Source organism: Cebidichthys violaceus, unplaced genomic scaffold (genome assembly GCF_023349555.1).
Source record: "Cebidichthys violaceus isolate CVI_PGR_0920_01 unplaced genomic scaffold, fCebVio1.0.p SCAF_23, whole genome shotgun sequence".
NCBI classification, from domain to species: domain Eukaryota; kingdom Metazoa; phylum Chordata; class Actinopteri; order Perciformes; family Stichaeidae; genus Cebidichthys; species Cebidichthys violaceus.
Genome location: NW_027176406.1, coordinates 8,935,407 through 8,962,287, shown reverse-complemented (window position 1 = coordinate 8,962,287; position 26,881 = coordinate 8,935,407). Strand labels below are relative to the sequence as shown.

General features: G+C 42.5%; 1 protein-coding gene across 2 annotated transcripts; it reads right to left on the bottom strand.

The window, feature by feature from the left end:
* Positions 1–2,042: 2,042 nt before the first annotated feature.
* tbc1d16 (TBC1 domain family, member 16) lies at positions 2,043–26,041 on the bottom strand. Of its 2 annotated transcripts, none has more exons than XM_068718691.1 (13): positions 25,892–26,041; positions 20,719–21,507; positions 19,467–19,629; positions 18,509–18,817; positions 12,081–12,275; positions 11,685–11,832; positions 11,386–11,550; positions 10,642–10,790; positions 8,007–8,141; positions 6,873–7,059; positions 6,359–6,538; positions 5,490–5,636; positions 2,043–4,848 (listed from the first exon to the last, which is right to left on the bottom strand). In XM_068718691.1, the coding sequence occupies exons 2-13, from the start codon at positions 21,029–21,031 to the stop codon at positions 4,561–4,563; spliced, it is 2,379 nt and encodes a 792-aa protein (XP_068574792.1). In that variant the 5' UTR covers positions 21,032–21,507; positions 25,892–26,041; the 3' UTR covers positions 2,043–4,560. The 2 variants fall into 2 exon arrangements, with proteins under 2 accessions (XP_068574792.1, XP_068574793.1); XM_068718692.1 differs by having other exon boundaries at positions 20,719–20,931.
* Between the last annotated feature and the right edge of the window lie 840 nt (positions 26,042–26,881).

Genomic DNA, 26,881 nt, shown 5'->3' with positions numbered 1-26,881 from the left:
CAGGACGTTGTGTTCATAAAATCCGGGATCATTTTCTCGTCAGTCTACATTACCGTGTTCATTATCGCTGGAATCTTTCTATCATGACTCCAAACACACAGCGTCCGCTGTTGATGAGAAATGATTGTTCCTGAATAAAGAAAACAAAGGAATATTCTCTCCTCTACTTCACTTTATATTCACACGAGCACGTTCACTGCTCTAATATTGCCCCTCCTGCCATTATTATATTAGGATGCAATTATTGACCAAAATATTTGATGCAATCACAACACAATTAGCCTACTGGCGCAAAATTCAATGGCCTGTGTCAATTAAATTGTTAAAATAATCTGTAATAGATCTGCCTGTTTCACCTTTTGGCCAACAGGTGGCTTTGTGTGCACGTGGAGCCTCGAGAAATTAACCCTATATTGAGCTCCAATGCGTCATGAAGCTTAATCTCGCCATCACTACAATTTACAGTCACACTGACAACAAATCTGTGTTCATGACTACATATTTCACCCAGGCATACATTATTTTAAAAACGGCATGTTTTAGTTTCTTACGGTTCTGCAGTGACGCCTGGGCAGGCAGGAAGACTCGGTAAGCCTCTGGGAGGCACCAGTCAGCGGCCATCTTAGTCAAGTTTGAGTGACCTGCAGTGTGCGGAGCTCTGGGCCCCTCAAAAACAGTCGGCATGTGAATCGTTAGATACACAAAGTCATAATCCACACTAAAAGCAATGTAGTTTAAACTGACGAAAAAAGACAGCTGTCAATAAATCACCTACTGTGTGAATGTGCAAATTATCAGGTTTATAATATCAATGCCCATCTAGAGCATGATAGATCTGACTATAATCACGTGTGTATTATATTGAATTAATATGTTGCCGATGCTGTGGGTGATTAAATATTATGGAAAGAAACCTTCTTATAATCACTTTTAATTTGCTTTCAAATTCGTTTCTCACCGCCAGGGTTACAGCTGAAAGAGTAACGCAAATAAATGATCTTCTATTCCATAGAATACATCTAAGCAACACATTAAGTTAACAGAATCCACAGATGTCCTCCCTGCATTGGGCAGTTTAAACTGTGTTGCTTTCATCCCTGATTATGTGTTTAAATTCTTCATATTCATAGTACAAGAGGAGTGCTGGTTGTATCGAAGCACTGACACCAACAAGCATTATATCATTATAGACAAATCTGTGGATATCTCAAAAACCACTGTGGGTCTGTGCATTCTCCATTGATCAATGTATAGCATTGAGCTCTTCAGTCAAACATTCATTTGATCATCAATTGTGTTTATAACTATTTTAATTTTTTTAGGGGGATTTGTGTTATTTGTAACTATATGGAAATAGTGGTTTGAAGTAAAACTCCCAGTAAACAGTCTACAAATAAACAGTAAACATGGCCATAACATGAGTTTATCTTTATAAGTGTATTTTAGTCTATTGTCATCCAATTTACAGTTACAGTTGTAGTAAATACTATGAGTAGGCATTCAGTTGCATCATTATCCATGGGAACTTTATATAATAAATGGTAATATTAAATTATATAATATAAAGCTAATAATGCTAATGCTAATCATTTTGATTATATACTAGGCAAGTATTCAAGTCTTATTTTCCCCTTTAATCCTATAATTCCATAGCTTCTTACCTTTCAAAGGAGACCAGAAATATTAATATACGCCTGGTTGAGAATCTATTCCCGATTCATTTTGGGTTTGATTTTTTCGGGGGTTAAGATTGGACTAGAATAACAAGTGAATTCTGTTTTTGGGTGGATATTCCATTATTTGTTTTATCCTTTATTTCTGGATGCATACAGTAAACTGGTTTCTACAAAAAATAACATAACTGTGAAAAGAAATATTGTCTAGAAAGTAGGTTAGAGCAAACTGATTGCAGAACTATTAGTATTATGGTATTATTATTGGTGTGAATGCATTTAGTTTCATATATTATCTTTCTATATTAATCCTGATATCCCATGTGTTTACTTCATGAATGAAAAGAACACACACACAATACACAAGAGTTTATGCTGTAACTTGAGCAGTGTTTAATGATGAAAAATATTGTTGGTGGTTCTGTAAATCCAGCATTGTTTTACTTGGTATCAGATCACAATCACAAGTCATTAATTGTCAGAAAGGCATTTATAAATTGTCTGCTTGCTACGTTTTGTTCAGTAAATCATTTTCAAGAGCTGTTTTTTGAAAGTACGTCTGTGTTTTTATTAATACCAAGAATAAGAATGGTCTCTTTTTCTCTGAGGTGTGTACAGTAGATCATCAACATATGATAGAGATCAATAGCAACGTTGTACATTCAGTGATGACTGGTCAGAGGAGTGGTCATTGATTAGGCTCGTGACATACGGTGCCTGTGGAGACAATGTGATTTCAATGAGGATTTGAAAAATATTCTCTCTCACACACACACACACACACACACACACACACACACACACACACACACACACACACACAGACACAGACACAGACACAGACACAGACACACACACAGACACAGACACACACACACACACACACACACACACACACTTTGATTACTTTCCCATCATGCATCTCTGACTTTGCTCTTTTTAACGCAGCCATTTCCAGCAAGCACATGATAACTAATAGGGAAAAGGAGCAGTTATGAATGTCATTTGCAGAGACTGCTTGCTGAGTGAGAGGGCGAGAGACCACAAGAGAGACAGAGAACGAGACAGGAGGAGGAGGAGGAGGGGCTGATTGAAGGTCTTAATGTTACATTTCAGCAGCAATTTGAAGATGTTTTAAGCCCCAGGAGTGTCACTCAAAAGCTCTCAGGAACAGCCTCAGAGTGGGGACCGTCTTTGACTCTGGGACTTGTAAATCACATGAGGCAAGATTCAGATCACTATAGATTCCTGTGCAAAGCTTAAATCACACTTTTCTCTCCATCTCTCCTTTATTTTTATTTTTTTTCTCCAAAGAGCCAGCTTTACTTTCCTTCTCTTTTTCTCCTCATGATGACGACTATAATTAAAGAGACTGGTCAGGGGGGGGAGGCCCCCTATGGCTGTTCTCCAACTCATTACCAGATGTTGAGAGGTCACTCCAGTTTACACACACACACACACACACACACACACACACACACACACACACACACACACACACACACACACACACACACACACACACACACACACACACACAGTGGAGTGAAAGGAAGGAAAAGAAAACCTCAAACAGATACATTCATGTGGACTGATTCTTAGTGTTGATAGTGCGTTGCCATTTTAAGGTGAAAGTGGAGAGAACGCTGGAGATGGAAAAAAACAAAAAAAACACTGTGCTAAATATTTTTCACAACCCTGTGTAAACATGGTTCAACACAAAAAGACAAAACTTCAAGTAAAACACCAGGCTGTCAATTTTCCTGTCAGGATAAAAACATGATCAATGCTTTCTTTGGCAGACAGCGCTGTCATATCCATCCAATACTTCACACTAAATTATAGCTCACGATGGTATTGTGTAAATGGTTTTAAGCTCCTATTGCTCGACAGGTGAAATTAACATTTGTGTGTGACTTTTATCAGAGGGAAACATATGCCTGGCTTCCTACCGCCTGTCGGGAAACACCATTAACAGAGACAAATTACGAGAACGTTCCTTTCCACAATCCGATGAGGAAATAAGCAGAGCCCTATGATGCGAGTATTTGTTGTGTAAACACATTCTCACTTCTGTTTTGGGCTTTAGTGTTTTCCAACAAACAAGTCGTGCCCTCTATATGTCAAGAATCGTTCATGCAAGGATATAGTATTGCTAAATATTTGTAACTGCTGATATAAACGCAAACATTCACTTGTTTGAAAATGAAATTAAACAAAACTTAAAAAGTACCAGTAACTCGTTATAATCCTTTTTGTAGGTTAACCCTTCTTTGTTAACACAGAAGGTTTGCATTTCATGTTTAATGTGTCCTGCTCATACTTGAGATATGCACATGTAATTTGATATTCACACAAATATTCCATTGTGAGAACACGGCAACATTTTCAAAGGTTCAAGTTCAAGTCCTTGTGAATGAATCTCCAGTTTCATTTGACCCTCGGTCAGAGTCTGCACAATTTCAGGCCGGGTTGCCTCAGACCCTGATGTGACCCCTGCCCACAAAGCCCCTGGAAGTATGCCAAGCCAGCAGCAGACTCAAACCTGAAGTAGCTCCAGACCAACACAGCGCCTGGTGATTGTCTATTCTGCCCCCAAGAGGGAAGCAGCTTTTTGACTTCTGGCCCATAGAGCAGCAAACCGTCCTCATCGCGGATTCATGTGATGCTGTACGTTGCAAATATCACTCTGGTAAGGCAGTGTTCTTCATTGCACCTCATGAAAAAGGATCAAACGACAAACATCCTCAGTAAGATTGGGAAACTGGAAGCAGGGACTTTGGGGAGAGGAGTCAGAGGGCGGCAAGTAGTTCAGGAATCCAGGAGATGGATTCAAAACCTTTGCCAATGTGAGCCAAGACCAGCAAAGCTCCCCGTAGCCTTCTCCTCAGGACTGTTTCCGGAAGGTGAAAATATCCCGGGTTTTGGAGCCTTTCTTGCCCTCTGGTGGAGGTGTGGGGGTGGGGTTTGGTGAGGAGGACAGGGAGGGTGAGGAGGGCTGGGGGGTGGAGGTGCCTCCATAGGGGCAGCTCTGTGAGTCTGGGTGTTCACCAGAACACTCCACGGTGGGGATGTAGCGGCTGTCCCACATCCCCGGGCCACACAGTTTACAAAGGTCATGTAGGCTGCAGGGGATTCTGGGTAGCAGGCGGAACTGGTAGAGAAGGCTGCGGGCCTGTAAGAGCAGGGCAAAAGTGGCAAGATGAACCAAAATATATGGAAGGAGTGAAAGGAACTCTGAATTGACAAGAAACACAGTCAGGGAATGCAAAGTAGTTTGTTGCAGATATCAAACATAGTGGATAAAAACATTATAATAAATGAATACCGTTGACTCTGGTAACAAAACAATGCCAAGGTCAGCATTGCAGTGTGGTACCTAAAGCTAAAAAGCCGGCGTGCATCTGATACAAAAACCTCAACAAAAGGCGTTACATCTGCTGCACGCTAAAATGAACACACTGCCCGTGGTTGCAGCAGCACTAACACAGCATCCATAAACATGAGGACTAACACAGTAGCAGGGATACAGATCGTAAATCCTCTGCATGGCAGGGCAGCATCCCATTTAGCACCTCAGGGCTTCTGTGGGCAGGTTACAGTATGTCAGAGCTGCTTTGCTGCAGCATCGGGCAGCGCTACTTGAAACACAACACCGATTAGAGTCAAATGTACTGAGGCAGTCTGCCGAGGAATTGCTACAAGCGTGATCATAAACCAACAATTATTCAAATATTTTAAGATGAATGGATACCCATTCACTTTGTTGTGTACACAGGTGAAATAAAGGCAAGACTGCTGCGTAATGTAATGTACCTTGCGTAGCACCAGTTCTCCATTCATGTGCATGGAGAGGTTGCTGAAGTGGAGCAACATTTGGTCTGTGGCGAGTTGCTGTTCGGTCACATCCTCCCCGTAGAGAACAATGATGGCCACACACAGGAACAGGTGGAAGTAGTCCGTCTATGCAGAGAGGGAAAGAGGTTTTTACTTGAAGACAAACGCATAAATATTTGAAAATTAGCAGTGTTTTGAGGACCTGATGACAACAAGGTCTCAGATCTCTGTATTTAGTTGCAGTCTTGCTGCAGGGCAGAGAACAGATGACCCAGGTCAAGGGAAATGCTGATTATGAGGGTGTAGTGTCTGGAAATTGAAGCTCAAAGAGGGAAGTGAATTAAGGGCTTGTTTTCAACAAGAAAAGCAAAATAAAAACGTAAAAACTTGTGTATGTGTATCGATTTCATTTCAGATGCAGTCAAAAACAATCTATTGTGACACCATATTACTGGTACAATCTACGTTGTAAAGCTGTGATGCTTTTAGGAAGTATTTAAATGTATCAATTCAAAGTGAACTAAATCAAAATGTGGGATTTTATTATATATTGAATCTTAACTAAAAGGATTACTGATGAATACAAACCATTAAACCCCTTCAAAACCAAGACGTAATATGACATTTTATAGGTACTTAGGAGGATTACAACAGTCTGTGGTGACAAGCTTTAAAGGGATAACATGGACTCTTATTTTTATTGCAGACAATGTTAACTCTGCATTCCTGCATGCTCCCTGTGCTGTAGTGAAACAGAATACAGTCAAGCGCCTCTTTGCACTCGTATATTCAAAGTTTTTCTGACAAACTTGAGTATGCAAAGGAGCCGTTCAGACTTTGGCCCTGACCTGATAGTGTGCCCAGCAGGCCTCCCACATGCGCAGAGCCTCGGTGTCGGGGAACTCTCGTTTGAAGCAGAGCAGGATCCAGCGGTGGCAGAAGAGCAGCTGGAGGCCGTCCTCCCCCAGCCTGGTCAGGTGCTGGTGGAAGCGAGGCAGCATGAGACGCAGCAGCTCCCGCAGGTACATCTGGAGGCGGTTCAGAGAGGGTACACACCGTCTTACAAACGCAATCAAACATTTTCTAGTGAGATTTCAGTATTCTCAGACTGGGATTATGCTTCGCAAGCTAACGTACACATAGGGCTGGAAAATATATAGATATATCGATATCGTGATATGAGACTAGAGACATGGCATAAGTATTGTTTTCCTCTTTCTTATGCTGATCCGGAGCTATTTGACCATCGGAGTACACTGACCGCCTTTATGTGCATCTCTGCATAATTCCATCTTTTTTCCACTTCTACGATACAATCTGACATTTGCCCGACTCAAAAGGCAAACACGCAAAACATCCTACCAGCTGCCTCTCCATGTCTTCATCACGCGGCGAGCTGATGAAGATGGTGTTCTCCATGAGACCGACGAAGCACCAGAAGGTGTCGCTTTCGTCCTGGATCTCCGTGAGCAGGGGGGCCACCAGGTCAGACATGCCCTGGCAGTAGCCCATGTCTGGATTGAACACCGCATAGTTGAGCAGAGTCCGCCTGGGTCCAGAACAGCCACAAAGAGAAAACACAAACGTCTAATATCATAAAAGCAATATAGTGTCATGAACAGCTTTTTCATTTTGTCTTTTACATAGAAATGTTCACGACTCTGCAGCCCAGCCAAACCACTAAAAAAAAGTATGGTCCCGCCCAAACACTGAATGATCCAACATGTGTTTCAGCATCGCTGGTAAAGCCCAGAAAAACATGACAAGCCCTGCTTAAGCGGTTGCTATGCCAACCCCTTCTGGTAACCAGGGAGCTAATTAATGATCTTTCTTGTATATGGGTTCTACTTTGAAGTAAACTTCCCTGGCAGCCCTCATGCATTAGTGAGGATTGTAAAACAAAGGGGAAACCCTGAGGACTTTTTTTATTGTTATCAGTGAAATATTAACAGAAATAGATGTAATTTGGAACAAACGGGGGGGGCGCACACAGACTCTGCAGTGGTTATGCAATTGGTAAATGAAAGACAAAAATAATCTTAAAATAAAATTGCACACTTAGACCGAATGACCCATAGAAAGTTATGTGAGTCACAATAGAAGCTTGAGATGAGTTCTGTGCATCTGGACATGGGCAGCGCTGGGATCACCGTGCCCCCAGACGCAGCAGAAGACATAATACCTTGACAAACACCAGAAGGCTCGATGAGAGTCACTAAACTAATATGCTATTTAAATCCTCTTGCTCCTCGTTTAGAAAGCTATTAGCTCTGAGTATGCATCAAAAGTGCTCCGACGGCTTAGTCAGAGTCAATAAAGCATGAAACTCATTTGCGGCTCCCTCAGGGTTCAGAATATGAAATGAGTAGGTACGCCTGTGCGTTGGGCTGAGGAATGAGGACTGATAAGGACGGATTGAGAGAAGGTGAGGGTGAAAGAGACAGAGATAGAGATCGAGAGCGGGAAATGAAGAAAGAAAGAAGAAAGCAGTCTGACCTCATGATCTCCACATTTGGGTTATTCTCTCCTCTGAAGAAGTTGTTGCTGCGGTCTGTTCTCACCACGTCTTTATCCACTGTGAACTGGACCTTTCTCCAGAACTCGCTGTGCTCCTCTGGGCTCATGGACAACCTGAAAAACACATACAAACACCAGGCGGAAATGGAAAAAATGAGATACAAGCAACAAAAAAAAAGAAACCACAGTTGTTTTCTTAAACAAGATAAGTTTCAAGAGTCAATCATGACAGATTTAAAAGAAAGTTGTTCTAAACAATCTCTAAGGAAATTAAGGTAATTGGGATGGATCAAAAAAAATATAGTGTTATGAAATAATCTTAACCTCAAATGTTACTCTGGTGTAAAACACTAATGGTTAGCTGCAAATGAATACAAAAATGTGGGGGTGGGCAAGCAGTGGACTGAAGGGGTGTTTCACCATCAAGTGCTCCGCTGAGGATAATACCACAACCATAAAACCCCCATCTATCCCTCTAAATGTTAGGGGCTATATTAGCAATGTACTCTGTGTGTGGCACTAATGTACCAAAGTCCTAACAAGCAGAGGGGATTTAATTAACACTGTTTGTTTTCCATGTGGCCCCACCAGGAATAGTGAGCGCACACCTGATGCAACGCCACGCAACTGTTTAGTTTCAGTGGCGTGTGCCTTTGTGGTTGGACCGCTTTCTTATCTTCTTCTCTCTCGAGGATGCTACTCAAGAGTTCAGTACATGTTTTCATCACTTTAAATGTCTGCGGCTGGTATGGATAAGCAAAAATAAAGCTGTGTTTACATAGAAATATAAAAGAGGAACATAAGTGGCATGAAGTGGCATGTTTTAGACACTACCTCTGCCCTGGATTTTATTTCATGTTTACTACAGCATGGACCGACGCCACATACCACAGCATTCATAGACTTACTGCGTAGTTAGTCCGACCCTAGATGGGCCTTGAAAATACACAAATCTCAAACAAGGAAATAGAAACAAAACAGTACAAAATACAAGCAATGACACAATGTTTCTAACATAAAACAAACTCCATTTCATTCACATGATTCCTCTTTGAAATATGCATAAACCTGAGACATTTAAGCAGTTAGTTGATCAATAGAAAGTGAATTATTTTTGCTAAACCATAAATAATTCAAGGTATTTTTCAAGCACAAACTCCAAACATTTTCTGGCTCGGCTACATATCCAGCAACATATCTGAAGGTATATCTATGAACAAAGAGAACGTTACTGACAGAGAAAAGTGAACTTCCTTTTTTCTTGCACAAATCTGAATCCAAAATAGAGATTATTTAAATCTAGTCAGTGGGGAATAAATATAAGCACTTCCTCTTTCAAACATCTTCTTATATCAAGCATGCAGCTTGTTACAGGACAAATTAAAAATGTATTACTAGCAAAAACTTGACTCGCAAACAAAACATAAGCATAACCAGCAGCATTTGAGTGCAAAAAAAGATTATCTAAAAGGTCAGAAAATATGGATATTCGTCATGTATTACCTGAAGAAATTTTAACCCAACCAACTCTGTACTATGTGATGATGAAATGACAGTATATACTAAATAGATGGGTTCTTATATTTGCTATGTGTGTATGTACATTTGGTTTGTGTTCTTAATCATTGTAGAAAACAAATAAATATATTGAGCTAAATAAAAAATAAAATAATCTCATTTAAAGACTGTCGTTCAGTGATTTTGAAGCAGTTTTTCCCCACAATGACAATATCCTAAATATTCTTCTCTGTCACTTTTTCCACTCATTCTGTTCACCTGTCGATCTACATCTGCAGTTGTTACAGCTGCATTGCTTCCCGTTTGCAGCCGGCTAGTTATCACAGCTGAGGGAAGGACACGGGGGTTAGGAGACAAGGAACCAAACCACAGACGTGTATCCTTGCTCCTAATGATCAACCAGTGGCCCCGGAGGCAGCTCTAGTCAAATGGTCTTTAAAAGGAATCCACATCAGAGTCAGAACAAGGGCTCTAATTACCTGACTCCGATAAGACCTTCTGACGCACTCAAAATGTTAATAGGCCATACAGTTGAAACATGTCCAATTATCATATTCATCACAGACAAAGGGTGGAACGTGTGAAAATATGTGCACACTCAACCTCTTGGTTAAGAGGTGGAGACAAATGAAGAGGGATGTGCTTGCGTGTGTGCTTGCTTGCGCGTGTGTGCGTGTGTGTGTGTGCGTGTGTGTGTGTGTGTGTGTGTGTGTGTGTGTGTGTGTGTGTGTGTGTTTTTTTTTTTTTTTCCTTCTGAGGAGCGAGTATGATCTGATAACCGCTGACATGTTTTCTCTCCAGAGACCTTTTATTTCACACCCGGCACCTCCCCTTAACACTTCCCTGATTGTGCCTATTGATTGCTCAGCGCCTGCGATGCGGAACCACAACAGACTCACATATGATTTAATGTTTGACTGACTGAGCGCTTGGCAGCTGATACCGCAGCCACGTGACAAGCCGATCTTGGTCAGTCTTTTTAAAAAACGATTTCATTTCCGTAACGTCAAATAACTCATTTTGTGAGCACAGATGTTATCAGCGGCCAGGAAATCAAACAAACACACATGTCTACTTATTTCTCCCTGTTCCCCACCTCCTCTGCTGGATGTCATGATAGTGGGAGCGTTTTTGCAGTCTCCAGGCCTCCCTCTCCTGAGAGGAGGAGTCGTAGCTGTAGTAGTGCAGCAGGAAGGGCCACACCTCGCCACGGATGGATGGGTCAATACCGCCGAAGAAGATGGCCTGGTGGGAAGTGGGAGGTGAACAAACACAGTGAGCACAAAAGGGCTAACAAGGGGGCACACAGTGAGGGATCACTTCTGCTCTGAGAACATATCAAACTGTGTTCAGGCAGCGGTGTAGATAACACAGCCTGCACTCAACCACCCTCTTACTGAACTACAGCAGACAAAGTATTTCAGGAGTGTTGCATAAAAGGACAAACGCTGTATAATCTGCATGTCCGGCATAACACTGCTTGCTCTTCTGTTCCTCTGTAAACATTTGCATGTTTACAGAGGAAATGCTTTTGGTCACATTGTAACTGCCACTGAGTCATTTCAGTAAGATGGTAAACCTTCATCCGAGTCAAGTCAGAGAACTCGAATGATTCACAAGGGGGGACATTGCCCAAGACCAACCCTCTCACTAGTCACATACTGGAGGTGCTGATTCAGACTGAGAGTTATACACTGTGGGCTTCACTTTCAAAATGACGTTCAGTATGTGTGATTGAGAGAAACAAATGCAAGAAAATGTGAAGCTTAAATGTGTAGAAAAGCAGCAGGTGAGACGTTTAAAAACGGGATTGTAAAAACATGCACACCCACAGACATACCTTGCGTAGCTTATACTCTTCCTCCACCTGCCCATTGTGGTTGAGGTGACGTAGCCAGGTGGTGACATCAAGGCGCCGATAAAGCTTCTCCTCTGGGTGAGTCTCAGCGGACGGCAGGGTGGGCCTCTGGATGGAAAACTGCATGCAGGATTTCTCATCAGATACCTGACGGAAAGAGAATCAATTGTGGGAACGGAACCAACATTTAAGTAATAAACTGGGGGGAAAAAAGCTGAAAAATTTATTTGTTTCTCAAAAAAACTACAGATGCCAAACAGGATTTTGGATTGTAACCCGACCTGGTCTTTAAGCTGAGTTTCCCTGCAGCACTTCCACTGTTGGAAGACCTCAGCCAGCTTGTCCAGGCCGGCATGATGGAAGTGGAGAATCTTATATTGACTTTCTCGGCTGGCAATCACCAGCTGGCCACTGGTACACGCCTCATCGCTAAACGACATAAAAAAAAATTATAAAGACAAGAAATTAAGATTCACAAAGAATTTGTTTATTAAAGCAGCAGTAAACCTCTTTTCACTCCTCACTGAACTTATCTCTAAACATACCACAACTAATTTTCCATTCATTATAATAAAACAAATACTGTCTACAACACGTTGTGAGGCACTGCACAGCAGTACGACAGGATGACCCCCCCCCTTCAAGACCTCCCTGTGATCTTTGCACTCCCCACTGACCAGAAGAAGAGTCTCAGCGACCGCATGTGACCCAGGTCCACCCTGAAAACACCGCACAACTGCTCCAGAACCAGCACCTTCTGCTGCTCGTCCCACCGCACGCCATGCGACTGGCCGCCGCTCTCGGAGGGGGCGTGGCTGTCCAGGCTGGAGGCGGAGCTTGCGGAGTGGGTCATTGACTCCTCGCACAGCTCCCTGGCAAAAAAATTATAATAAAAAGGACAATAATTTATTTGAGCTTGATTGTGCTGAAGGGAATTGAGTCATGTTTTCCATGGAAGCAATGGAATGAGACTTCTCATATTATTTATCACTTATCAGCCATTCTTCTACGTGGAACATTAATAATAAATATGGTGTAGACAGCTGCCAGCAGCGTTTAGCCCAGCAATAATTGTGCAGACATATAGTTCAGCCCTGTTGTTTGTGTCTCAGTATGGTTCAACCAAGAGGCTGAGAATGGGAGGAATGCATGGAGGCTTCTGAGGACACACACACACACACACACACAAGGAAATCTGTACACACACAAATCACACTGTCTGCCGTCCAATTTCCCCTGTCATTCCCCCATGGCTAGCATGTTGTTCCCGGCACTGAAACCTGAGCCGAGGGTTCTTCTGCTGCAGGAGGACACACACACACACACACACACACACACACACACACACACACACACACACACACACACACACACACACACACACACACACACACACACACACACACACACACACACACACACACACACACACAGCAAAACACGCACACAAGCGACAACACAGAAAACATATAAAGCTGTGTATGTGGCCAACACAAATCCTCACCCTGGACCACAGCAAACACCCACACAAGTGTTTTAATAATCACTCGCTGGCATGTTCAATGTCTTCCTCTCTTCACACACACACACACACACACACACACACACACACACACACACACACACACACACACACACACACACACACACACACACACACACACACACACACACACACACACACACACACACACGAATGGACCATAGCTAATGACCATAATGCACTCTCGAACACGTTTCAAGACATGCTAATGCTGAGAAACAGAAATGTGTTAAACCCACTGACATTTGAGAAGTAGACGTCTTCATGAAGTTATTTGCTTACTACTAGCTATCAAAAACACTCGCACACATTTATTTAAATAATTAAAACAAGAATTTAAAAAATGCAGTTAATTATATCTTTGATTATAAAAAAAAAAGAATGCCACAAGAACTGTTTATCTTTTTTGTATGAATGAATGTGTGAATTTAAAAGTATCTTTTTGTTATAAATTAAGGAAAAAATTACAAAGAAAACTATTATCTATTTACACCAATGTTACAAGTGGCATGTTGGTAGTACTTTGTAAAGATGAGGGAGGCAGGCCAAGTCTAATCTAGTACACCCTGAATCAATCGTGTCCAGCTAATCATTTCCCCGTAAGCAGATGGGAAAATAACAAGGCTGATCAATCCAAGCTGCACAGTTTCCTCTGCTATCTAGTGATTTACTGCTCCCTGTCTCATGTATCACGCCACTAACCAGACTGTGGAATACAAGGAGACTGAGAGAGAGGCACAGACAGCTCTGGTAAGGAAGTGAAGCGATCAGAAATATACTTTAAAAAGGACTAATGTACTCGCTGTCTCATGAATCTGATGGCGGTCAAGCTCGGGTTGTTAACAAGGCATATGAGCCCATTTACAGCAGACATTTCCTTCAGTCTTCTACGCTTTTGCGTATTCCTCCGCATATAAATAAAAGTGCAAAAACCATGGAAAATGTGGTGAGAAAGCACATGATTCTTGGCATTACAGCACGGATCCTCCGCTGTGCTGCATTCAAGCGGGAACTCAGCGAGTGATTAACAACGTCTGTCAGTGTCAACGGCCTGATTCTGTTCATGTGCTGTAGGCAGCTAACGCAGGCAGCAGCCAAGCCATACGCCGTACAGAGAGTACATTAAGTAAACAAGCTGTTTTGACGGAGTCAGGCTGCCGCAACCGGCTTGTCCCACCAGGCCAGGGCGAGATCAAAACTGCCCCGAGGCCCTTCATAACACCTCTCTCCACATACACAAGGCTTTACCCTGGGGGAAGGTGCTGCCAGGTCACCCTGAGAACCAGGACCAAGTGCTACAAGCCTGCAGGGACTCCCAGGCCCTTCAGCTAATCCCTGGAGAGATGAGGGAGGGAGGGCTCGGGTGAAGAGGGTGAAGGGGGGGGGGCTCTCTGCAGTGCCAACACTGGAAAGTGGTCAGTACAGTTTGAAGTTTGGAGAAAAACATCTGACGTTTGTCATAACTATGAATTATGTGGTATTATATTAATCCCAGAACAGCAAGCATTCAAGTCAGATGTAGAACTTTCTACATACTAGTCCCTAGAGAGAGTATTAAAACAGTATTCATCCGCCTCTTTACAACATTGATTCCAGATACCTACACACGGACGATCTCCATTGAACTAATTTAGTATTTTCCGTTTGTAAAGCATTTAGATCCTCTGCAAAGATACAGTTTTCACTTTGACATTAAAGTGTCTTTTTCTGTTCATCTGTATCTACTATAATTTAAGGGACAGTTCAGCCCAAAATCAAAAATACATATTTTCCCTCTTACCTGTAGTCCTCTTACCAAAGCGCCCCAAAAATAATGACCCAGTTACTCAAGATAATCCACAGACCTTGTTGTGAGCAGTTTCATGTCGGAACTATGGCTAAAACACAGTAGTTCCTACAGCTTGAGTAACCAAGTCGTGATTTCTGCAAAGTGACATTGCTGTTGAGTTTTTTTCAAATAATTTTTTTTGGCTCGTTAAGCACCACAAGCCGAGTGTCATATAGCTTGATTATATTGGAGAGAAGACAGACAATATCTCCAAAACAAGGCAACTCACACCAACACCATCTAGACTGATGATTAGCAAAGGTAAGAGGACAAATGTGTATTTGTGATTTTGGGCTAAACTTTAATGTTGTAAAACAAGACATGAAAAGTTCCAAGGACAGGTCCAATAAATAATAAGGGAAAACAAAACTATTTCTAATACATAATGATGTCTTTCATTACTTCTTCAATGTCTTCAAATGGGATATTTAACTCTTCACTACCCTAAAAATGATTAAATGGGAATAAAACTGTGGTCACGACTGTTACACGTACATGATTGAATGATTGTAGCTGAAGGCATCACAAGCCAAAAACATTGGACCACTTATCTCAGACATAATCACATGCTAATGTTCTGCAAGTAAAGCCTCACGAGGGCAGTGACAGTCAACAGTGGTTTCATTAACTACTGTTAAACTTTAAAGGAACTTGTTACGAGGCTCGACAGAGCTTGCTGTGGATTTCTCTTTTTCGTCCTCCCCCACCACTCTCCTCTTACTCCCCCCCCCCCCCCCCCCCACACACTTTTCATCCGCTCTCGCTCTCCCATGCGCGATTCTTTCTCTTTGAATGATTCCAAGTGACATGTTTCCAGTTCCTGGCCCCTTAACAGTGTCAATTAAAGCAAGAGAGAGAGAAAGAAAGATTGAGTGGGTTCCAGGGTTTTGGCTGCTGCTCCACTCTCTTCAGTCCTCTAATCCGGAGAGCTGACATTCAGCCCAGCACAACAACCCCGGGAGCACTGGGAATCAAAGGGCTTCACACAGACTTTGGTAAGGGAAGGGGAGTAAGGGGGGGGGGGTATTTCAGAGGTGGGCAACACAGAAAGAAGCAATATTGAGAAAAACAGAGAGAGAATGAGCAAGAGGACAGGATGTAAAATAAAGAGTGGAAGGAATGGACGGATAAAGGAGAGAAGAGAATCCAAGAGAAGAGGATGGACACGAGTGCCAGAGAGCTGAGGAGAGACACTAACGGCACCGAGGAATGGAGGAAGGGAAGGACAGAGTAAAGGTTAGAAGCTGTGAAACAGAGAGCGCTGCCAAGTCACACACTGACTGCACTTACAGCAAGCTGGGGTCTGAGAGTGGTTAAAAAAAAAAAAAAGAAGGTCTAAACACACACTGACACAGGCTCACACATTCTGGGCAACAAGTCCGGCCAAATAGCTGCGTGAGGAAACGACCACGGAGGGAATCATAAAGTCGAGCGGTCGCGAGGTCCGAACAGCAACACAATCACTGTCCAGATGGCTCGCTTGATTAGAGAGCAGTCTCTCTGGAAGCACTGAGGTTTTGGGCTTTTTAAGGATTTGGGGACCTATTTAGGGCCATCTGTGACATTATGAGACATTCAGATAGGGAGCAGCTTCCACAGAATGAGTCCATCTTCACCTTTTGGTCACATTTTATGGCCCCTACTAGAAGTCATCTACCTGACTTCACTCCCAATGGCACATTGAGCTGCAGTGCAGGAAGCCACCATGTGGCCTCAGAGTGTAAGTGATCACTCACGCAATGAGTTCTTTTCTTTTTGGCTCCACCTTGTGGTAGTTTAGGGTAACTGAATGTACCTTTATAACAGTAACTTGTAACGAATGACCAACTGCATTACTGTGCTACACAAGCTATGACAGCTTGTCGTTCAGATGAAAACTGCTGACTTTTTGTGTCTAAACGTCCTGTCCTCAGAGTGATGCAGATTGTAAATACGAACTTATGTGACAGTTTGATAAATTCCACATAGAATATCAACTGAGGAATGCATCTCTGTAGTTTTTGAGTACATTTATGATAAAATAAGTGTGGGAATGTAGAGACATCAGGAATAACACACACAGACAGCACACTCACTCTACAACAAACACACACATCCTTAAATTATTCTACAGCGCACTCAGAGGATTTCCATAGTCCCGAAATCTGTTTGCCAAAAATAACCTTTTCTCTGTCCTCACTAGAGATCACGACTCTATAGCTTTGCACTGAGGCAATGTATTCTGGGTAATTAATTGGTTTTCTTAAGCGACCCGGGGGAAGTTTACATAACAACTTACATGCAGTGAGTATTTTGAAGGCTTACTTTTAACCCAATATATTTAAATGTCATAGCTTCTAGACCAACAAAAGCAACTTTACATCAATAACTGTAACAGCTTAATGAGAGACGGTTGAATGTTTGATCAAATCTTACTGAATGTGAACTATATACATTTTATATTTAGAAAATAAACAACTCATTTGACAGTTCACAGATTTTTCAATACTGATTTGAAAAAAGAGCCGTGGTAGGAACTAAAAAAAGATAAGATTTTCTTTAATACGTTTTTATTAATGCATAGAGACACACCGATACCGATATCGACCTGATACTAACTCAGATAGATGGATCGGGTATCAGTGATAATAGGCTGATCTGATATCTGACACCATTATTTTAAACAAGTGTGCAGAGGTGTCACGATTCTCCAAATTCATGATTGGTTGACTTTACATTTTTTTATTTAATTTGATTATTTTTTGTTTTTCAGCACTGACGGCTATACCATATTTAGACTATAATTAGCCATATCCTCAAATTTAAATAATTAACATAATATGTAATAACAATTCAGTTTAATTGAGAACAAACCGTTAAACAACACAAAGAAGATCGACTAAATGGCAGGAGGGTACTTTACAACAACAGCTTGAGTTTCTCAGAGTTTACGTGGTACACCTGAATGCACCATGAAATCCCTGTAGGAGTCCACATGCTTTACCACACAAAGACGAGTTGCTGCAGTCTCTAGATCTTCTTCGGCCTACAAACATGTCTATCGATTACATAACTCACATCAGGGCAGACAAGCTGCTTATTAATTAAACACTGGTATCGGATTGGCACTCATTTAGATTGTCTGTTTCTATAATTGTCTTCCACAACAATTACAAAAGCAACCCCACAATTAAGCTCTATTAAGCTGAACAGCAATGTGCAGCATGCGGCATCTTTAACAAAAGCCTGTCAATGACTGTTATCATTTCTTTTTAGAAACAATTACAAACGATATGGAACTACTTTGTGCCACTAACGCTTTTAAATTTGACAGAACAGGTTCTGCTCTTGAACCTAAGTGGCATAAATCACCAATAAACCCCAAAAAGGAGAAATCGCTGGATATTAAATACACGTAATGCTGGAGGCAGGACGATGCCATCCCAAAATACAGATGACAGCCTTATTAAAAGGTTCTCTCACCTACAGTTAACAATTTTGACCATTTCAGAACAATAAAAACAATTTTTCTTCACTGAAAAGCTATAAAGGCAGACGTGAGAGAGAGAAGAGTGTGACATACAACACATGTCCCAGGTGGTATTGCGTTAATATAGTATGTACCTTAACTATTCGGCTACCAGGGTGCCTAAAACAACCAATTTTTGATAATATCTGGTACAGGACCATAAAAAAAAATACTTAAAATAACAATACAGATCATAAACGAAGCCCATTTCAACCGACTAACTGACCTGCTCTCACTGTCCAGGAAGACGGAGCCGCTGCTTTCACAGAGGGCCTCGCTGACGGGGGACAGGCAGAACGGGGAGGAGAACGTGTCCGAGTCCGAACCCATGGTGCTGTCCCGACTCACTTCGTCCGACAGCTCGCAGCTGCCCTCGTCGCCCTCCTCCCCCGCCGAGGGCAGCTGCTGCTGGTGTGAGGAGGGATCCGCCCCCGCCTCGACCGCTAGGCTGTGGCTCTCTGCGGAGGTGCTGCTGGTGATGTTCCTCTCCTCATCCTCATCTTCCTCGTGGGCTGCTGGGTGACGGGAGTGGGGTCTGGAGGGGAGGGTTGGTTCAACGCACGATCGGTATCATGTAGAATACTGATAATGTTTGTAATCTCAGTGTAACACTTTAACTTCATGCCTTCTCTAATATGGAATATCTTTATTCTTTAAGAGATCCAACTTTTATTATCATTATAACAGAAGCAGCAACCTCCGGGTCTGAAAAGTGAAGCCATAGCAGAAGCTTTGCTTTCTAATATGCATCAGGTGGCGACTCCTCTGGTTGCAAAATAGAAGTCAGATTGTATAGAAGTCTATGAGAAAAGGACCCGACTTCTCTCTTGATTTACTACCTCAGTAAACATTGTAAACATGAGTTTATGGTCTCAACCTCTACTTTCAAGTCGTCAGCATGATGTTCATTTAGTAAATGATGGCCCCCAATGTATTGTAACATTTTGGTTGTCTAAAATTATCTTATAAACGGTTCCAGTTGTACTAAATCTACCCTCACGTCACTTCTGGTTGCAAAAGACAAAAGATGGCAACGTCCAAAATGACGAAATCAAGGCTTCAAAACGATCCACAAATCAATGGGTGACGCCATGGTGACTACGACCACTTCTTATATACAGTCCATGTTATAAAAACACACCAAGACTTTTGAGGATACGCATTTTAAGAAGTTACTTTCCTACCGTCGGCCTCGATGCCGTGCATTCCTGCGTACAGGGGAGCTCTCCGGTGTGATGTAGCGCAGCGCCTCCTCGTCCTGCTTCTGGATTCGGGAGTTGGGCACCCAGGTCAGAATCAGAGTGGTGCCGAGGCTCTCGTCCTTCTCCGTGTGGACGCACAGGTATCCTGCAGGGGGCAACATAAACCACAGACCAAAACAAATAATCACGTTCGATAAAAACATATGAGGAAATTACAAAACTTTTAAACAAGTGGCAAGAGGCTGTAACACAAAGACAAACATGAAACCTGAGAGGAGATAAAACACACAAAGAGATGAGGACACACCCTGACACACACACACACACACACACACACACACACACACACACACACACACACACACACACACACACACACACACACACACACACACACAAGAGAAGGAGAAATTAAGGAAATGCTATGCGTGTTCATGCAAGGGCGAGTTCAAAATGTAAACCAGTAACACAGGCAATAAACAAGGCAGGTAGACCATGGTAAAAATATTTTAGTCTGCGTTACAGCTGTCTTAGTAAAAGGAGGAATATTGTGTGTTTACAGTTATACAGTAGTAAAAGTGGAAAGCTCTATGTATAATGCTGACAGTAGGACATCTGGTCAACAGCTGTAAATATACAATGAGTTTCAGATTCCTTTTTAATCTTTGCTTTTAGAAAGCTCCACTCGTGTGCTATGGAGACATTTTTTGGTAAAATAATAAGCGAACCTATTCTCCTGTATATTTGCAGTGAGAGACCTAGTATCAAATTAAGTGCCTTTTATTTATGTTACATTTTATTTTACTGGTTTTAAACCTTTTTTAGTTGTCTTTTTATATTGCCTTGTGTTTCTTTTATATCTTGTCTTAATGCCTTTTTATGTCTTATGTTAATCAGTCTGAATTACCTTGTTGGTGAAAGGCACTATGCATTTAAACTTCCCTTACCTTGTCAAGTACAATAGCATTTGTATAAAAGCTGTGGGATTGTGACACTAACACAGCACTAGGAACTTAAAATTCGGTACATCAAATGATTTCTCGACTTACTTCATGTCCCATTACAGGGTTGCTGCACGTTTTTAAAAATCAAATCAAAGACTTTAAGACTTTTGAAGGATCAACAGGAACCTTTCATTAATAACAGCTGATCCGAACGGTTTCTCTCCACATCTCTATTCACGCCACACAGAAAAACAGCAGGAAAGTCGATTTCGACATCAGTCCAGCCTCACCTGGGTGGTGCTCTGCCAGGCCGGGCAGCGGCTCTGCGGGGTGCACGCAAACGTTATTTTTGGAGAAGATGATCTCGCCATCCAAGCCCGAGCGCAGCGACGAGCCCCCCGCCCCGGGGTTGAAGGTCAGGAGATCGGAGGCCTTGGAGGAGGCGCGTCGCAGGAGCCGACCCAGAGACATCTCCTGAAGCACAGAGACGCTGGGCCCATCGTCTGGATATTTGGGAGTAGAAAAGGGAGTTTTTATGCGGAGGAGGGGAGGTCGGTCCATGGCGGACGTGTGTGAGTGTTGAAGAGCAGGGGGGGGGGGCATAAGAGAAAAACATGACGTCAGGTTTGTGTTTTAAGGACAGTGTGACACAGCATGACTGCACACCTCCTCACCTACACTTCACCTCCTCCGTCACACGTGTCCCTGTATTTACTGCAGTGTCCTCTCTGCAGCGCTCAACCCCACAATCCCCTTTCCCCTCCGTACCTGCTCAGCATTTCTTTCTGCCACATTTTCTTTGCAGACGCCTGCACCTACTAACACAAACACACTCACAGGATCTAGTGGATATAGTGTGTAACCAAACAGGTCCCACCTTCTGTAAACAACACACGCACACACACACACACACACACACACACACACACACACACACACACACACACACACAAAGACAGGTGCAAACACACCTCCCTCCGTCCGTGTGAAAATCCTGGAAGATATCGGCATCCAACAGATGTCATCAGCGGCAGCACTGAACTGGGATCAGCAGGTCACACCACCCGTGTTTCACCTGTCTGTTTCAGAGGGAAAGTCTCGATTGATGAGACAAACGTCGAGTCCAGCAAAAAGTGACACAGCTCTTTTGATGTTGCAGGATGGTGTGTTGTTGTTGAAGGCTTCCTTCTTTGAAAAAGACTTGAAGTGATCTTACTTTTCAGGCTCAAAGTACACTAAAAAGAAGTTTTCTTCGCTCACACATATAGAACTCGTTGATTAACTTGCTTTCTCTTGGCTTTGACATGTGGATCTGTATCTTTGGACCCACTCCACATGTGTAACCTTGTTTTCTTGTTGGCTGAACATTGACATATGCTCCCCACTCAGTCTGAGGAATGTTCCCTCCTTTTTCCTCAGAGGGCATGTTTACCTCTGCCTGATTAGGCAGGCACCCCGCTTCCTGATGCCAGGCCCCAGACAGGAAGTCTGCTGGCACCAAATCCAGGCATGACCTCGGAGAGGAGGCTTACTGTAGGCCATCACTTGGTTTACATTTGCAAAATGTGGGGGGTGTTTTACTATTTGTGCAGCACACCCTGTAAAAAAATTGGGGCTGCTGTTTCTTTCAGATAATAATAACATTTTCGTAACCTTTTTTCAATTAACAGAGAAATCATTTAATTCAGAAAAATTGAGAAATGCACTGCATACTTCCTACTAAACGAATGATTAAATATGAAGTTTCAGTTTCAACAGAACTCACATTTACAAAAACAATAGCAGCAAATTTCCTAACAGATGTTATTTAGATAAACTGATGTTGGGAATCAAAACGCTTACTTTCTCGCATGAAAACATATTAAAACTTAATAAAGTGACATATCAACAGGTTTTAGCCTGGCTCAAAATCTTAGGCTGAGCGCCGGTCTCAATGCACCCAAAAGCAATGCATTGAGGAGCAGTTGGGTTTGTGAAGTTATCTCAAGTGTCTTACTCAGAAATTACTGCTAATGCGGTACACATCCAGGAGTTTGTTGCGTACAAACAAAAAACGCAGTAAGCTCAATTTTTACGTCACACTTTGTATAAAAAATATGTTAGTATGTCATTTTGAACACATCCACAATGGGGGAAAACTGTTTGCTCACTTTCATTGTTTTGAACGGTGTGTTTGGCTATCAGCTAACGGAACTAGCAGTGCTCACTCTGCTGATCCAGAGACACAGTGAGGGGGGGGGCAGTTCACTCAGTACACACTTGAAGCCTAAATAAACGCCCGTGGCCCAGAGCTGAGATGTGTGCCTGCATAGAACCGGTCTTGATATCTGCATAGATTACTGTGACAGCGCACCTGTTGTGTTAAAAAACTCGTCAGATACACGGGGTGGGGGGGGGTGTTGTATTCATTGAATCAAACATTACAGCAGAGGTAGTTGCAGACACACCTGGTGGAGATCTGCACTTCACTGAGGGCACCTTTCTAGTTTTATATGTAATCAGACTGAAAAAAAGTAAAGCAGGATCATCTTTATTTATATAGCACATGTTATACAACTAGGACTCTAATGTGCTAGATAATAATCTAAAACAGGAGGACAAAATATTCATGTCTCCATTCGTCTATTTGCAAGCCACAATATTAGACTACTGAATATTTGCATGATAACTGCTTCAAATAGCACCATACAAAAATGGACTAAAGCAGTGGCCACACAATCTGACTCCACATTCCTGCAAGACACACACACACACACACACACACACACACACACACACACACACACACACACACACACACACACACACACACTCCTGAAAAACATGCTACCTGAACGTAATGACAGGCCGCGATCTGAAACATGCCACACACAGCTGTTTCCAGTGGCCTCATAACAGCAGCAATAATGTGCAGCTCTCCACTGGTTATTTCGGGCTGCATGTGATTACAGGGCCACTCGGGTCAGTTTGATAGTGCTCGTTCAGTACAGTCCTCTCTCCTCGCTTCATCTTTTATGCTGTCAACACCTCAGCGTGCTCACACGAGGCCTCGCCTCTCTGACCTTTCACTGTTTTATCAAATGATTCACATCCTTAGGACACTCTAAACTCTAGTCTAGTCCCGCTAGACTGCTTTCCAAAAAGAGAGCTTTTAATAAAGAACTTGAAACCCATGGAAATTCAGCTGCAGGTGTAGAAGCTGCCCAGGTCTCAGCTTCTCACCTCTGGGCTACATTAATTAAGTTGTCACGCCGACTTTTGAATAGAGGAGCCAATGCTGAAAACCCCCTTTACATCCGCGCTGTATACTAACATGCCTGCAGCAACTGAAAGGAGACCACAAAGAGGCCTGAGAAACACGGTTGTTGTGTGACTCTGAAAAGGCTGGGTAAGTTATGAGGACGCTTTATGGGCGACTCAGTGGGAGCGTGGAAAGCACTTTTCTCTCTCAGGAAAAGTGTTTTAATGAGCTCCATGTAAAGTAATACAACGTGTGTGTGTGCCCTAAAATGTAAATACACTCGTTTGGAAAGGTGCCACTCAAGTCTAACAAACATGACCTCGAGTGATAATGGCAAATTAAAAAGGTGGCTAAACTTTATTGATTTTAATGAGGAAAGAAAAGTGGTAACCTGTTCTCGGACAAATGTTAAATTGTGATTGAACATCTTGCAGTAAACTTTTCTACACAACTTACGAGAGCCTGATGGAGGAATTCACTGGGCGGATATATTGGCCGATATTAGCTTATCTCAGATATATATATATATATATATATATATATATATATATATATATATATCAGACGCTAAATCTTTTAAAACTCTCAAATATCAATATCTTTATCCGCCTAAAAATCCTGCTTTAGCCAGGCGATTGAACTGTGATTATTATCTCAGGCAGGAGGATCATGCGACCTGTCGCGTGTGTGTGTGTCTGTGCATGTCCATTAGTGTGTGTGTGTGTGTGTGTGTGTGTGTGTGTGTGCACCTCTGTGTCTGTCCACAGCTAATCTCGCATTCTGCTACAGCAAACGTCATAATATTTTTTGGTGACCAGTTATGGCTGCATGCTCAAGGACCTCTCGTGGTTGCGGCGACTCATACTTTTTCGAAACATCTTTTACTGCCTGTTTACTCCTCACTCACTACTCTTAACCGGCCCCCAGCTGGTCGGGGGCCTAAAGTGATAACACATCCAAGTGCATCTCGGACCCCACATCTGCTACGCGCCCACAGTGAGGGGATATCAGTTTGCAGCGTGTTTGGCTAACAGCTAATGACAGTACACACATGGCTGTGCCTCGCCGAAACTCAGCCGCTGATAAACTGGCAGACAGCATGGTGAGTTTAATTTGGTTATGGCAAGATTGTATGACGTGTTTTATACAATGACTTTAAGCAGATTGTCTGCATTCATCCCCGCTTGCCTTAAAACCTATCGGTGTCTAGACGGCAGGTTAGCCAATTGTGGGTTGTATTCACAACAGTGGTCTATGCAGACACACCTGGCGGAGATCTGCACTCTGAGTGCACCTCACCTTTTAAAGTGCATTTTAATGAAGGGCGTTTTCAATAGTTGTCCACCTCTTTTACATATGTAGTAGAGAAAAGTGAGAAGAGAAAAAAAATCATTGCACAGTAATGCAATCCAACACAAAAACACCAAAGAGTTGGATCACTTCATGAATGGAAAAGTATACACTTTTGTACTACATGTCATAATCACATATTGAGTATGGGTGAGATTATTTTATATGCTGCTACACAGAACAGACTGTTCAAACCGAGTTTCGTTGTATAACATGCAATGACAAATAAAGAAATCTAATCTAAAGAAGATATTACATATAATTCTAAGTGTTTATGATGTACTGAATTACATTACGCCTCCTGCTCAGTCCCTGTATAGGATGAATTTAGGTTCAAGGTGTTAAACCCTTGTCTACCATAATGAACACGCTGGTTGAAGGTGGCCTCTCCCTGTCCTGACTGTGGCTGGACTGTGGGGAAATGCCTCAGTGTGAAACACCGCCTGTGTAGCAGAGGCGTGCCATGTTGTCGGGGGCTTCATCAGCTATCATTACCCTGACAGGCAGCATCCGCCTGACAGGAGGATGGGACCAGGCTTCAGCCACCACAGCACTATTTACACACAGGCCCGCACGAATATATCTATATCTGAGAGTTGTATTGCCTCCACAGCTATCTGTAACGTTACCATCTTGGGCATAAATATTTCATTTCAGCTGCCGAGACCATGGCCGAAATTGCTGCTGGTTATATTTCACGGTGTCGGCGTTTACAGGCAACTTTAAAGTTTGTTTTAGGCCAACAGCAGCCGAAGACAACGTTATTCGCTCGTACGGGAGAAATGTGTCCTTCTCTTCTGTTGGCATTTACCTGTTTCAAGCTGGAGAAATGAATGAACAGCAGAAGCGGGGCCAAGCGGCTGAGCTCTCACCTTCAGTCCCGCCGCAGAAGTCTACACCCCATGTCGGACATCCATCTCACCGGGGACCGAGCGGCATGTACCGGCGTCGTTTCACCGCCTTTTTCTCCCGGATTTAGCTCTGCTGTTTACGGAGTGTAGTCTTGTTTGTATCCCCGTGTTTTTCCCGACAGTGACACCACACGTTTAACTGCTGCTCTTTCTACAGCAAAAAAAAATACACTTCCGGTTGTAAATTTCAAAGTAAAGCCTGTCTTTTAAAGAAATACGGCTCTGACGCCTCGAGGCAATTCATGACGCTTTAATTTGTAAGCTAAACTTGTGTTACTTCCTGTAACTACTTGGTCAAGCGTGTCTAACTTGACTTAACAGCTCCACACCAATCTCCCAAATTCCGCTGCTTCCGGAATGTGAAGGCTTTATATCCCACAAACCGTTACGTTTAGACTTTAGAATGAACACGCGGAGGTTCACGAGGGCATGTCTGCACTTTAAAATGAAAAAAATACATGTTATACATTAACCAAAGTCATCATCCGACCCACCCCTCCTTAAAAATCTCACTCTCTTTCATCACAAGTGACGTTTTAAAGGTCACCGGTAAAAGCTTGAATGCAGTTGGTCCATCATCAGGACCAGAGATGGAGTCACAGCATCTCGTCACACAGCTGCTGGAGGCTTTACTCGTCCGTTTAAAATCGTTTTTAGTTCAGGTAATGAATAATTTCTCCCCTTTGCTAAATTAATAATACACGATGTATTGCCTTCAACCTATAAATTTAGTTGTTTTGAACTAAAAAGAAATTCCCAAGTAGAATAAATTGTTTATATATTCAACAATTCGTGTACAATTCTGGTGGTACTCGTAAAATGCTAATGCACTTACATGTTGTATTATGTTGAGAAAAGGTATTGACACAAGTTGGTGCTGTGGGTCTCATTACAGAGACAGTATGAAACAGTATATGCAACATCTTAGGAGAATCATAGTAAACAGTCAGG